This window comes from Panulirus ornatus, chromosome 16 (genome assembly GCF_036320965.1).
Source record: "Panulirus ornatus isolate Po-2019 chromosome 16, ASM3632096v1, whole genome shotgun sequence".
NCBI lineage: Eukaryota > Metazoa > Arthropoda > Malacostraca > Decapoda > Palinuridae > Panulirus > Panulirus ornatus.
In genome coordinates this window covers 2997991-3011579 of record NC_092239.1, presented here as the reverse complement: position 1 = coordinate 3011579, position 13589 = coordinate 2997991, and the positions used below count along the sequence as shown (strand labels likewise).

Genomic DNA, 13589 nt, shown 5'->3' with positions numbered 1-13589 from the left:
TATTGCCAGTATTTTATGGATGCAAATAAGGAATGATTATAAGACTGTCAATATAAGTTGCCCTGGAACTCGTGAGGATCTTTAAGCATGGAATGAAGGATGAATTCCATTCACTGAATTACATAATTATTTTGATTTACAACAATTACATAATTATATAATTAAATAATTATCCTAACCTAAGATGGGATTATTTACAGTTCAGAGGAACAGTTCTTGTATACTGCTAACGAAATTACGTTCGTTAACTTTGTTAATGAGATACGTACGTAATCACAGAAAACGTAATGGACGACATTAATTGTATTTGAAATGTAGCTGGCCACCTTGCTGGTGCTGGTTGGGTGTATGGGCATGTTAAGGTGTGGTAATGGTGCTGACCATCGATAATGGTGTAGTGGTGGTGGCCCTGGTGGTGGGCGAGACGGGTCGTCGTCAGTGGCGGTGCAGCAGTGGAGGGAGGAGGACGCTGGTGGGCGCGACGCTCCCCACACTACCTCTTGGCCTCCCCGACCCCGTGATCACGTGCCACACACACACACACACACTAGTAACAGGACGCCATGGTTGATCTAAGAGTCATTATCTAGGTATAACTCTTGCCTCTGTCACCATTACCTGCACTTCCAAAACATAGCGAAAAATGGAGAGATTTTTTTGTGTGAAATGACATGTTGTCGTCACGAGTGTGTGTGCGTGTGTAGATACTGAACTTGTGTGTTGTAACCAAGGGGAGGTTCCGGTATGTACCAGGTGGGTGCCTCGTGAAGCTGTGTGGCACCCGTTTGTGTGTGTGACACCCGTGTGTGTGTGTGTGTGTGGCACCCGTGTGTGTGTGTGTGTGGCACCCGTTTGTGTGTGTGGCACCCGTGTGTGTGTGTGTGTGTGGCACCCGTGTGTGTGTGTGTGTGTGGCACCCGTGTGTGTGTGTGGCACCCGTGTGTGTGTGTGTGTGTGTGTCACCCGTGAGTATGTGTGTGTGTGTGTGTGTGTGTGTGTGTTTACTACCTGTGTGTGAGCTTCGAACCAAGGGTAGACGATAGACGTGTGTTACACTTTGCCACGTTTCCTTCCCCTGGTCGGAAGCGTCAGAGCGACTGTTGACTACGAGAAGAAAGGTGAGGGAACGCCACATTCTACAGTCACACATACAGCGACGTGTATGACTGTTGTATGGTGTTGTATCTGCAGGTCACGGGTTACTGTAGCAGGTTTGTTATTGAAGGTGAGCAGCTGGCGATCCAGATTGGTGACTCCGATTCACCGAGTGAGCGAGACGGTTACGACCCCATACTCACGACAGTACGACTCATCAGCACGACAGTACGGCCCTTTAGGACGACAGTATGGCTCATTAATAGCACGACAGTACGGATGTTTTGGCCTCTGGCCGTCAGAGTGTTGCAACATAACGATCCGTCGGATGGATTTGACTCGTGATCAAATTTCGTTTTCTCGTTGATAGAGAGAAATGCACAGTATGGTGATGGTGGCGACGGTGCTGACGCTGGTGAGGGAGTTGGGATGTGACGCCAGCCCCCTACACGTGCGTGCCTTCCCCCAGGCCGACCAGCAGCAGCAGGGGGGCCTCCAGGCTGGGGGTTCCAGCCCCCTGCACGTGAGGGTGTCGCCCCAGGCCACACACAGACAGAGGCTACTGGCCGCCCAGGTGCTGCTGAACCAGTCTCCCCTCATTGACGGGTAAGTTGACCTACTGTGGCTTAACATAATCAATGCCAGTTGTCACGTACATGCACTTCATGGCCTTTTCCTTCTGCAGAAGCTCCACGAGACCCAACATTTACGTACCTCTCGCACGGAACACCTGTTGCTTCTCCCGCCCAGACGCCAGCGGTTTGGGGCGCCTTCCTACATCATTTCACCCTACGTCACATGACCTCGTGTTCCTACCTAAGCCTGCACCACTTGCTCCCTCTCATACTGACCTCGGACGGGAGTAGCAAGCCTGGGTCGCATCGCATGAAAGATGCTCAGTACAATAAAGTGCCAAAGGCAGCGCTGTGTGTGTGTGTGTGTGTGTGTGTGTGTGATATTACATCTATCATCATTTGAACACCAATGTTTGGGTAAAGGAGACTACCATCACTAGCAGGAGTTGGTTGGTCTATACACTGCATAACCAACTCCTACACAATTGGGAGTACTACCAATACTTTACACCCACTACACTACTGATACGTGGGGGTGTATATGTGAGCGCTGAAGACACTTCCCACACCTACATAGCTTCACACAGACGCGCTCAGTTAAGTCCCTCCTCACACAAAAGCGTTCGCAGCCGACTTACTCACATTCAGTTACCCTCGCCTCACTCTGCTGTCGTCCCCTCTACAGACACAACGACCTAGCGTGGAACGTGCGCATGTTCCTACACAACAAGCTGCACTCCTTCAACCTCTCCAGTGACCTGACCCAAGACAAGCCGTGGAAGACCTCGCCCTTCTCCCACACTGACCTACCCAGGCTCAAGAGGGGTCAAGTGGCCGCCCAGGTGAGTCTCATGGTCGTGGCTGTGTTGACTCAGCCCTTCTACCACACTGATGACAACAGTAAACAATCTCATGAACAATTAAGATCCAGGAATGTACTGCTCATATAACACTACCATGTGTTGCATCTGTCAACCTTGCTCACACTAGGATTAGTGAACCATAAACACAATTATCTGACACCCACTAGGTCAATCGGCCACACACACAACACTTCCACTCTCACACACTACCTCAGCTAACCGTACACACCACACCCCACACACACTAGGGTCTTGAAGCATACACACGACACCCCATACACACTAGGGTCGTCAACCATACTCACTACACTATCACTACTTAAATCCCAACGTAGACTAAGGTACTTCACTCAGACACACGACTTACCAACAACTGTCCATCGTCCCACACTCCACGACACGAGAAAATGCAGCCACCTCACTCCCAGTCCTGCAGACGTCCTCTGTACCTGTGGCCTGCCTGATCCAAGCCTCAAAACAGTGGTCTGCACAATGCACCTCGTCCACCACAGCCACTGCGTCCAGTCGCTACAGGATTACAACAACCGTGATAACACGACACGAGAGAGAGAGGTGGCCGATGTCGACCGCGTCTCCAGACGCACTGCTACCCTCCGTCCCTCACCTCCTCCCTCCCTCCCTCACCTCACCTTCCTCGTCATGATTTCTGGTCCAAATAGCAGATTACCCACAAGGCGCTAACCAATGAGAATCCACCTCTGGTGTGATGTTGAGTTTATATTACCTAAAACAAACATTTAAACACTTACCCACCACGAGTTAAACTATCGGAGTTGGTCTTTCCACTCAGAGCTGAACAAGCCAAAGGGTCATTTGCAAGTAAGGCGGACGGACACCTTTCCTGGCAGATCACAGTCATTTGCAACACAAAATCTTACTTTTCGTTTGTTTTCTATACAATGGTATGAAAAGTATATGCATGTATGTGCGTATGTTTGTTTGCAACAGTATGTATGCGTAAGGATGACCTATACATAGATTTATTGGTAGTTCTCAACCCTTTAGACACCTCAGATCATATACTTTCTCGACACCTTACAATTACTTAATACTAGACTCTGTAATTTACATCTTACTGCCCTTTTTCAAGCATTGACTGAACTAGAATAACGTTATGGATATTCTAAGATAAGCTTTCTTCTCCTGGGTGGTTTTCCCTACAGAATAAAGTTACGTTTGTACCATCATTGCAATGATCTGGGACTGCCATGGCAGCCGCGTACCTCAGCAGGTCACATCTCTTCTCCATGAAGTACCCCGTACCGTCTCTCCCACAGTTCTGGTCGGTGTACGTACCGTGTGAGTCCCAGTACCTGAACACGGTACAGCTGCTGCTGGAGCAGATCGACGTGGTGAAGCGGATGATCGCGGCCAACCCCAGGGACACCGTCCTCGTCAGGTCCTCTGCAGGTGAGGCCACACTCCCCAGGGCAGGATACACTCCCCAGGGTAGGCCACATTCCCCAGGGCAAGCCACACTTCCCAGGGTAGGCCACACTTCCCAGGGTAGGCCACACTTCCCAGGGCAAGCCACACTCCCCAGGGTAGGCCACACTTCCCAGGGTAGGCCACACTCCCCAGGGCAGGCCACACTCCCCAGGGCAGGATACACTCCCCAGGGTAGGCCACATTCCCCAGGGGAGGCCACACTTCCCAGGGCAGGTCACATTCCCCAGGGCAGGCCACACACCCTAGGGGAGGCCATACACTCCCTAGGGCAGGCCACAGCCTAGGGCAGGCCACACGCTCCCTTCAGGAGGGTGAAGGAGAGCTTCTATACCGAGGATACTGAGGTGGTACAATATCGATTGCAAAAAAGATTACTGTATCACTGTATTCTCAGAGATAGGCAGAGGGTGGGGGGATAGACCCCAATTACGGTGGGAGGAGCAGGGTTGGGGGGCTGAAGGGAGGTACATTGTGGTGGAGTATGCTGGAGGAGTTGGGGGAGGGGTGGGGGAAGGTAAGAATTTAACAAAGGCACGAATAATACAATTATCAGAATTTCTATGAAGAATCGAGTGAATATTTGATGATATTCCCAGGAATCATGACCCCTGGATCTTATCATCCCTCCCCGACCATAGTGCCGTGACCTCTGACCTCACTGTATCCCAGAGGTGATGAAGGTATTGTCATCCTTGACCTCACCTTGTCCCTAGTGATCATGATACCCTGAGCCCTGGCCTCTCTACACCAGGGATGCCCTGACTCTTGATCCCTGACCATCGTGCCACTGGGATCACCTGACCTTTGACCTGTCTGCCCCAGGGATAATGGAGGAGTTTGGGCGTGGTCGTGTGGCCAGCCTGATGGGCGTGGAGGGCGGACACGGGCTGGCCAGCAGTATGGGCGTCGTGCGGGCGGTGTACGACCTGGGTGTCCGATACGTCACTCTAACACACAAGTGCCACACACCCTGGTAAGTGGCACCTCACCCTGACACACCCTGGTAAGTGGCACCTCACCCTGACACACCCTGGTAAGTCCGGCACCTCACCCTGACACACCCTGGTAAGTCTAGCACCTCACCTTGACACACCCTGGTAAGTGGCTCCTCACCCTGACACACCCTGACACACCCTGGTAAGTCCGGCTCCTCAACGTGACACACCCTGACACGTCTAGCACCTCACCCTTTTTACACAAGAGCCACACACCTTACATTATAAACAAAAGTCGTCAGGACACCAAGTGTACCATTCTCCTTCATTTCAAAGTGAACACAAACACTCGGTATGATGTATCTTTGTATGTTGTATACAGGAGGAGGAGGAGGAGGAGGAGGAGGAGGAGGTGTTGTTGTTGTTCGAGCCGTGTCTGAGGCTGTGATAGTAAACAATGGTTCCTCCCTGACAGGGCTGAGTGCTCGGAGACAGGTCCTCAACCATCTAACTACCACGGCCTCACGCCCTACGGTCAGGTCAGTAACTCTACTCAGGTCAGGTCAGTAGCAGTATTGTGTTAAGTGTAAATTGTGTTAAGTATAGATACAGAGTGTGTTAAGTATATATATATACCGTGTGTGTAAAGTACAGTGTGTTTGGAATAGAGAGTGTTAAATCTAAGTGTGTACATGTACGTGTGCTATATGTACGTTGGTAAAAGAAGAAATTACTTTTTTTCGCAAATTATTTTTGTCAGAGGGAATAGTCGAGTGACGTAGGCTTGACCCTCGTGGAGACAACTGTTAACGACCATTTGACAGCAGCATCAGCAGGTTAGGCCATTAACATCCATGGTTGGTTATTGTGGCAGCCAGACCCATCCTGGCAGCGGCTGCACCAAAAGGATTCACAGAGAACACGAAGGATTTCTCTTCATACAAAAAAAAAAAAAGATACAGAAGTTACAGAGGGTCTTTGAAGAGACACAAAGGGTTACGTGGGTCACAGGTGGTCTTACGCACACCCATAGCGTTACAGAGGTCATAAAGAGCCTGTCATTTACAGAGGTCACACAGGCCCCTTTAACTGTGACCTCGGGTTGAGATGACCTGTACATCTGGCCTAGGGTAGCGGGGTGTCTGTGGCTCTAGCTTCTCGTGTAGAGAAGCTACAATCTGGAATTTATCAAAACATCAAGTTTATTTAGTGTTTATGTCTGTACAAAAAATTAGTTGAGTAACCCTGAATCTAACCCTCACTCCACCCCCATAGAACCCCTACATCAGACCCTCCCCAGGAACACTGCCCCAGGCATCTCCCATCCTTCCCTCCTGCAGGAGCTGGTGCGGGAGATGAACCGCGTGGGTCTGATGGTGGACGTGTCCCACGCCTCCCCCAGCACGGCGCGGGACGTGCTCCGCGCCTCCCGCGCCCCAGTCATCTTCTCCCACTCGGCCGCCCGCGCCCTCTGTGATATAGAGAGGAACGTTCCAGACGATGTCCTCAGCTCCCTGGTGAGTTAGCTCTCTCTCTCTCTCTCTCTCTCTCTCTCTCTCTCTCTCTCTCTCTCTCTCTCTCTCTCTCTCTCTCTCTCTCTCTCTCTCTCTCTCTCTCAACGATGAGGAATCTTTCCCCAAACGAGGAGTTCACGACTCTATGTTTAGAGATGATGGGTCATCAGCCAGCGCCGCCTGTGGTCAGCCCTTCCTCCTCCAGGTATTAACCTGACCGCTCCCCCTCCTCCCCCTCCTCCCCATCTCCTGCCAGCTGCCTCAGACGTGTGTTATCACGTGACTTAGTGACCTCGTGATTTCATCTGACCCAAGCTGAAAAATGGTGGTGTAAACATTCGATGACCTGAGCTAAAGTGAATTTTTATTTAAGTTTTCAAACGACCTGGGTAACTCCAAAAGCTATTCATATGATATCTAACTAATTTCGCTTTGATAACAAATACGACAACAGTATAAAACCAAATCAATTATACATTAACATTGTATTTCAGGTAAAATTAGGGTTTCCTTCGAAAGTTGTTAATCTTAAGGATCATGGTTCGAAACCAATCATGGTTCGAAACCAGTTTCGAACCAATGAACAGTGATACACTAAGGTAAATAAACTCAATAACACATACAAACCCAAAATACATTAAGATAAGGAATATCATTCATAATTACTGATCATACAATTATACACAACTAAGATGTATTATTTCACGAGCGAATCTGACACTCGCTTGACCTCACTTGACCCCAGTGTTTATCTCTTCCCTCCGCCCTTCGCCTTCTGCAGGCAGCCAACGGGGGGATCCTGATGGTCAGCTTCTACAACGACTTCCTCACCTGCAGCGAGGCCGCCTCCATACAGGACGTGGTAGGTACGTGTCCTGCACCTGTACCACCCCAGTGAGAGAGAGAGAGAGAGAGAGAGAGAGAGAGAGAGAGAGAGAAACACTATATGAGGAATGGTGGCGAATATAGGAAAGCTATTGACACACTGGTAGTGTTCAGAGACCTGGACACAACACTCGTGTCTTGAGTCTAAGACAAAGCGTCTTTGTCTTGAGTGGTGGTGGTGATGGTGGTGGTGGTGGGTATTATAAAAGACCATGTGTAAGAAGAAGAGATAATCTAAGGACATCTTAAGAGCTTGAATGCTTGCTTATAAGAAAGGTCATGTGTTAGGTGTTAGGAAAGACCAGAAAAGATGGTTCCAAAGCTTAGCGGTGTAGGGAAAGAAAGAAACGTCACAACCGCTGGTATGTAGATTAATACCAATTTTTCCCCCTATCTTCCGTCGCAGCACACATCAACCACGTGAGGACCATGGCTGGGGTGGACTACGTGGGCCTCGGGGCAGGTTACGACGGTGTCAACAGGTAGGTAGAGGTAGGTAGGCAGGTCCCTCCTCCGCCACATACCATACCTAGGGTTCTTCCCTGTGGCTCGTAAGTCCTACACGGGAGCCACAGCTCTTTTCTAACGCCCTTAGATCCTTTACGACGGCCACATATCCACTCTATGTTCCCTTATATCCTTCACAAGAAGCAGCAGATCCTATTCTAGGCTCAAACGTACTGCATCTCCTACACCGCCAGCCCTCCACACATCGTGGAACATTTTCGAAGAGAGTTTCTTTGTCCCACGAGAACCCTCAGACCTTTCACTATCGCCGCAAAGCTCTACCCAAAACTAAGTCTTCATTCACCTTGAATGGTTCGACTACCTCGTGAGAACTTGATGAGCTGTTGATGTAATTCTTACATGTAATGAAGGGCAATTGAATGCCTCCTTTAGATTCCAGATCCCCTCAGCAGCAGGTCCTTCACATTTCCAGGAAGGCCTGCGGCTTATGTAGAGGCGCCAGCCTCGTTTGAAAGGTTCTCCAAGCCCTTCCCTTAGTGCCATACAACCCCTAGGGCTCCAGGCTCTTACCCAGTGCTGTAGAGCTGCCATACAGACGATGATGCCCTCCAGACATTTCATAATGGTTCATACCCATCCCTTAAGGCGGGGACACTTCTGTAAGAGACTCTATGCATATACTCTCTCTCTCTCTCTCTCTCTCTCTCTCTCTCTCTCTCTCTCTCTCTCTCTCTCTCTCTCTCTCTCTCTCTCAAGTTTCTTTAGTTAGTTATGTTTGTATTTGTGTATATATTTGCATATGTACGTCTGTGTATATGTCGTAGTGTGTGTGTGTGTCTTTATGGGTGTCTATAATCATGCATCTATTTCACTCTTTTTTAACTTGTTTATCGCTTAATTATTTATCACCATTATCACAAATCTGTCACTCATCATCGTACAGACCAACGTAAAATATTCTATTACAATACAAACTTAATTTCCTGACTGGGAACATCCCAACTTACAATTAACAGATAAGTATGAGTGAGTGGAGAAGAGATAAGTAGTTGGTGAAGTGACTGAAGGTACTTAAGTAGAAGTGAGGTTTTGATAGAAGACATCAGATGGTCTTCTTAAAAGTACATTCAGAAATAGTGGCCGATTAATGCTATAGAATTTCTTGTACAGTTCTTGAGACTCAGGGAGCCTGTGGTTCCTTCTGCAGGACTCCTCAGGGGCTGGAGGACGTGTCGCGGTATCCTGAGTTGTTCGCTGAGCTACTGAAGGACCCGACCTGGTCCCTGCAGGACCTGAAGAAGCTGGCTGGCCTCAACCTCCTGCGGGTCCTGAGGAGAGTCGAGCAGGTACTGAGGAGTTTCAAGATGGTCTTGTTGCTGGCTGAGTGTTGGCCAGCTGCCGGCTGGTCGTCAGCTGGTTGTTTGGCTGGTCGCTGGTTGGCTGTTGGTCGACTGTTGCCAGGCTGTAAACTGGCTACTGATTGGCATCTTGATATTGTCATGACATGAGAACACCTGATGGTTGGCTGAACATATATAGAGATACATCAGTTTATACAGCTAGATAATAAAAAAGGGTTTGTGTGTGTGTGTGTGTGTGTGTGTGTGCGACAACCTCTGACTCTGTCAAAGCCTTTTTTCTTCCTCTGTTTTTTTTCCTCAAAGAAACATATACACAAAAGTCCCACACATTTCTTCCTTCAATTCACTTGTTACAAACTCTCCTCCAACGGTAATCGTCGGAAGGTTGTTTCTCTCGTGATGGGAGAGGTATAGCCAGGTCCTACCCCTGCAGTGTGACTCCTATGCCAGACGTAGATGACCTCCTCATTCTGACGGAGGACTGAGGGAGGGAAGGATGCCTGTGGCGTGGTGAGCTATCAAGCAGAGGTGCGGTAAATGTCATCTATAGTTAAAGTGATGTGTGTACATATAGAAAATACACATCTTACCAGTAAGAAAGTAAATATCTTGAGCACAGTAGTACGACCCTTGAACACGACTATACGACCTGTGGGTATGCTGACCTCACTTTTGACCTGACCTGACCTTTGAGGGCTTCCTGTAGTTTTTCCTTCAGTCTGATGGTTTTCCTTACGTGTCTGTCAGGTCCGGGAGGAGCTGTCGGGGGAGAGGCCGTCCGAGGAGATCATCCCCATCCATGACATCGACAGTCGCTGGCCGTGTAGGTACAGGTTCGCCAGCCTGGACCACGCCCGCACCTGACCTTCCTGGCTGGCCACCACAGTACCACCATTACCCACATCTGTAGACTCGAGGCCATAGATAACCACAGGTCCTCACGAGCAGCGTCCTCACCAGACCCAGGCATCTCCCGCCCTACCAGACCCCCGACGTCTGTTTCCCCTCACAACGAACCCTCCAAACCAGGGGTCCGCGGCCTCGACCTGCAGGGCCTGGATGTGGCACCGACCGAGCCAGGAGGAAGTCAGTGCCACCAGCATTGAAGAAGGGAAAAGATACGTATGACAATTATAGTTAGATCAGAGACATGCCTCCTTGTGTAAAGCTTTCCCTATTGTATGTACAAATTGGTAAAAACAAATAGTAGATAATAATACAATGAATACATGATATATATCGAGTCAAACGTTTGATATGATGTGTCTCAGAAATAGTTCTTTATAGCGAGTGTTGCATTGTCTGTAACCTTGTCATATACGTTTTTATAGATAATGCATTCAAAGGTGTAAATCACACCTCAAGACAAACAAATCTCACCCTTCCTCTTACATTAGTCTTCACAATGTTTCCTTGCTGTCTTTTAGCCCCAGTTGTCTGTGTGTCGTTGTATTCACATCGATATACAAATACTAGAAAAAGAAAGAATCGTTGGACATGTGATTTATGTTTTAATAAAGATTTCAATAATAACAAGACTTTTGTCTACTAAATCCTTTAGTTTCGTGACCACGTTGTAAAAAAATGTGCTCTCAGATACCACAACGACACAATGAAGACGGATACGAATCCTTTAAAATGTATATGAATCCTTTTACTTCACGTTTGTAGAATTTATGACACGAACTCGGGTGCAAATTCTTCCATGTGTTAACTTGTGCTCAAGAATGGTTAGACAACGCATTTCTGTGTGGGTTTGGGATGAGGACACATTAGGTAGGGGTGGGTGGAAGCAAGCATAATGTGTACTGTGGCTACAGTAGGCTCTTAAGACAGAGAAGAAAACGTGATTCGACCACCAAATGATAAGTTTTCGAACCCGGGCTCCATGATGGCGACTGAGATGGTCGTCACCACACAGCAGCAAAGGGGCGCTTCACCACGCCAGGTTCGATGGTGCTGGTCAAATGTGTGTCAGGATGATAATCATTATCAGTGACACGGTGTCTTTTTATCCATTATCTTCGAGGCATGATGGACTCTCTCTCTCTCTCTCTCTCTCTCTCTCTCTCTCTCTCTCTCTCTCTCTCTCTCTCTCTCTCTCTCTCTCTCTCTCTCTCTCTTTTCCAGCATCACCATAAATATCAGCCTCGCTTTTCGTACCCAGATGATGTTTGCAACACTGATCTCAGATGTTCCTGGTAACACGACCCTGGAGCACGACGGTACGACTCTTGGGCACGACAGTACGACCCTGGAGCCCGACGGTATGTACGACCCTTGAGCACGGACGGTACGACCCTTGAGCACGATGGAACTACCCTTGAGCATGAAGGTACGAACCTTGAGCACGACGATACGACCCTTGTGCACGACGGTATGTGCGACCCTTGAGCACAACAGTACGACCCTTACTCATAATGGCCTTTCCGTATGACATGAACAAAACCTCAGGGTCAAGTCATACGCCAGGACCACAGACCCAAGGAGTCGTACCGACGTGCTCAGGAGTCGTACCGTCGTGCTCAGGAGTCGTACCGTTGTGCTTAAGAGATTATCTTTATCCAACAGACATATTTTCTATCGTGGCCTTCGAAAATCTCCCTGATATCGCCTCCACCCATTGCCCAGAATTAGATTAATGACGTGATTAATGTAATTGCTCTATAATCGTTTCTGTAATTCCTGCGAAAGTCACACGTATTCTAGATTAATCTAATCACTCACTTTTCTCTTCTTAATGTATTGGTTATTAAGAGTAATTTGGGTCCAGGCTATCAACAACAGTTCTTATCATACCCATAAAGCTAATCAGTAGTTCACAAATCGCTACATTAAGAATTAATTGTTATTTGTAAATCATTTACACAGTAAACAGGGAGGCGGGGTGTTTTGACCTGGTTTACAGCCAATTAATCAACGTGACAATTTGGAATTAGCATGGTAATTTATTTAGCGATTCTTGCTGCACCTCTCCATATTTGCATGTCTGTATACTTAGCGACTTTTGCTATGATACGATGTGTTTATTTACATATGAATACATTCTGAGCTACAGATTTGGAAGCTCTTGCAATTCAATCTCATAATTTTCCCCGCAAAGGTAAAAAAAAAAAAAAAATCTAGCACTGCCTGCAGACCTAAGCGTAATGTTGAAAGTATAGAAAAGCATCATTTATCTTCAACAAGATAATTTGTTGCACAGTTTCATTATTTACGTACCCGAGATATCAAAATCATAAATAAAAATGGTTTAAGGTGGGAGGAAGGCATATAAACAAATTAACTTAGGAGGCAAGATGTGTAGATTAATAAGTGAAATTATCACAATATATATGTATATATTCCTATGAGTCCACGGGGAAAATGAAACACGTGGACTCATAGGAATATCTTGATCACGCGCAAAATTGTGATCCTTTCCAATATATATATATATATATATATATATATATATATATATATATATATATATATATATATATATATATATATATATATATATATATATATATATATATGTAACGTTTCAGCCTGTTTACGAGTCGTAAGAATTTCAAATCGACAACGCTCAACAAATAGCATAAGTAATTATAGTTACCCCAAAAATATGACTGTTTTCTATAATTGAACTATTTTCATTGATTAACATCTATAGCTAACGTCGCACACCTTCAGATGGCGCTGTGGGCGTTACACGTTTGATGCAAATTCGCTACATTTACGATTCTTTAGCGTAGTCTTTTTGACAATGTCAACACAAATCATTGCTCCGTGTTTACATTGAGGTGTGTGTGTCTTTTTCAGTTTTATTACGATAATTAACCTCAGTTCAATGAGGTGTACAAGCAAAGTGACTATGAAGTAACAAGTATTGACAGTGAAGTGATGAAAGTGATCTAGACATGACAGATAATCTGACAAGACAATTGTAAACGATTAATAAACAGCCTGTGCTCGTCGCCAAGCCATTTGTTTACACATTTAAAAAACTCAGACGGACTTAAAATACTCTTAGTATGTCATTGTTGATACGACTGAAAATATTGTGCGAGAGACAAACAGGAAATTATAAACAAACTGTTGAATTAGTGAAAATAGTAAGATGTTAAATACTATATCAAGACCAAGGCACAACCATAGTTGTGGGTGTTGTGATTATTAACTACAATCAAGTCACCCACCTGGAGTTAGGTATGTAGGTGATACATATTATATGTTGATAAGTAAGTGTGGCGTGTGTGATGAGTAGCGTGACCTGTACTTCACCCTCAACTTAAAGGTGAACTTAGAGGTGAACTTTGGAGTGAATATTGATATGGATAGAAATGACTTCGTATGCTATGCCTAGCTAGACATCGTTTTAAAGGGAGTTTGGCCTAGGCATACCTCAATAGTAGCATATCTGAAGCCACACACACTC

General features: G+C 46.7%; 1 protein-coding gene across 2 annotated transcripts; it reads left to right on the top strand.

Moving 5' to 3' along the window:
• Nucleotides 1-420: 420 nt before the first annotated feature.
• Nucleotides 421-10697, top strand: LOC139754043 (dipeptidase 1-like). Of its 2 annotated transcripts, none has more exons than XM_071671036.1 (11): nucleotides 421-753; nucleotides 1466-1701; nucleotides 2356-2512; nucleotides 3832-3964; nucleotides 4826-4976; nucleotides 5414-5477; nucleotides 6279-6455; nucleotides 7234-7318; nucleotides 7744-7819; nucleotides 9013-9151; nucleotides 9914-10697. In XM_071671036.1, the coding sequence occupies exons 1-11, from the start codon at nucleotides 745-747 to the stop codon at nucleotides 10028-10030; spliced, it is 1344 nt and encodes a 447-aa protein (XP_071527137.1). In that variant the 5' UTR covers nucleotides 421-744; the 3' UTR covers nucleotides 10031-10697. The 2 variants fall into 2 exon arrangements, with proteins under 2 accessions (XP_071527137.1, XP_071527138.1); XM_071671037.1 differs by having other exon boundaries at nucleotides 422-590.
• Nucleotides 10698-13589: the final 2892 nt, after the last annotated feature.

Coding starts and splice junctions, on each gene's coding strand:
- LOC139754043 (XM_071671036.1), top strand. Junction 2,513..3,831: donor GGGGTCAAGTGGCCGCCCAG/GTGAGTCTCATG, acceptor TCTCTCCCACAG/TTCTGGTCGGTGTACGTACC. Junction 3,965..4,825: donor CCTCGTCAGGTCCTCTGCAG/GTGAGGCCACAC, acceptor TGTCTGCCCCAG/GGATAATGGAGGAGTTTGGG.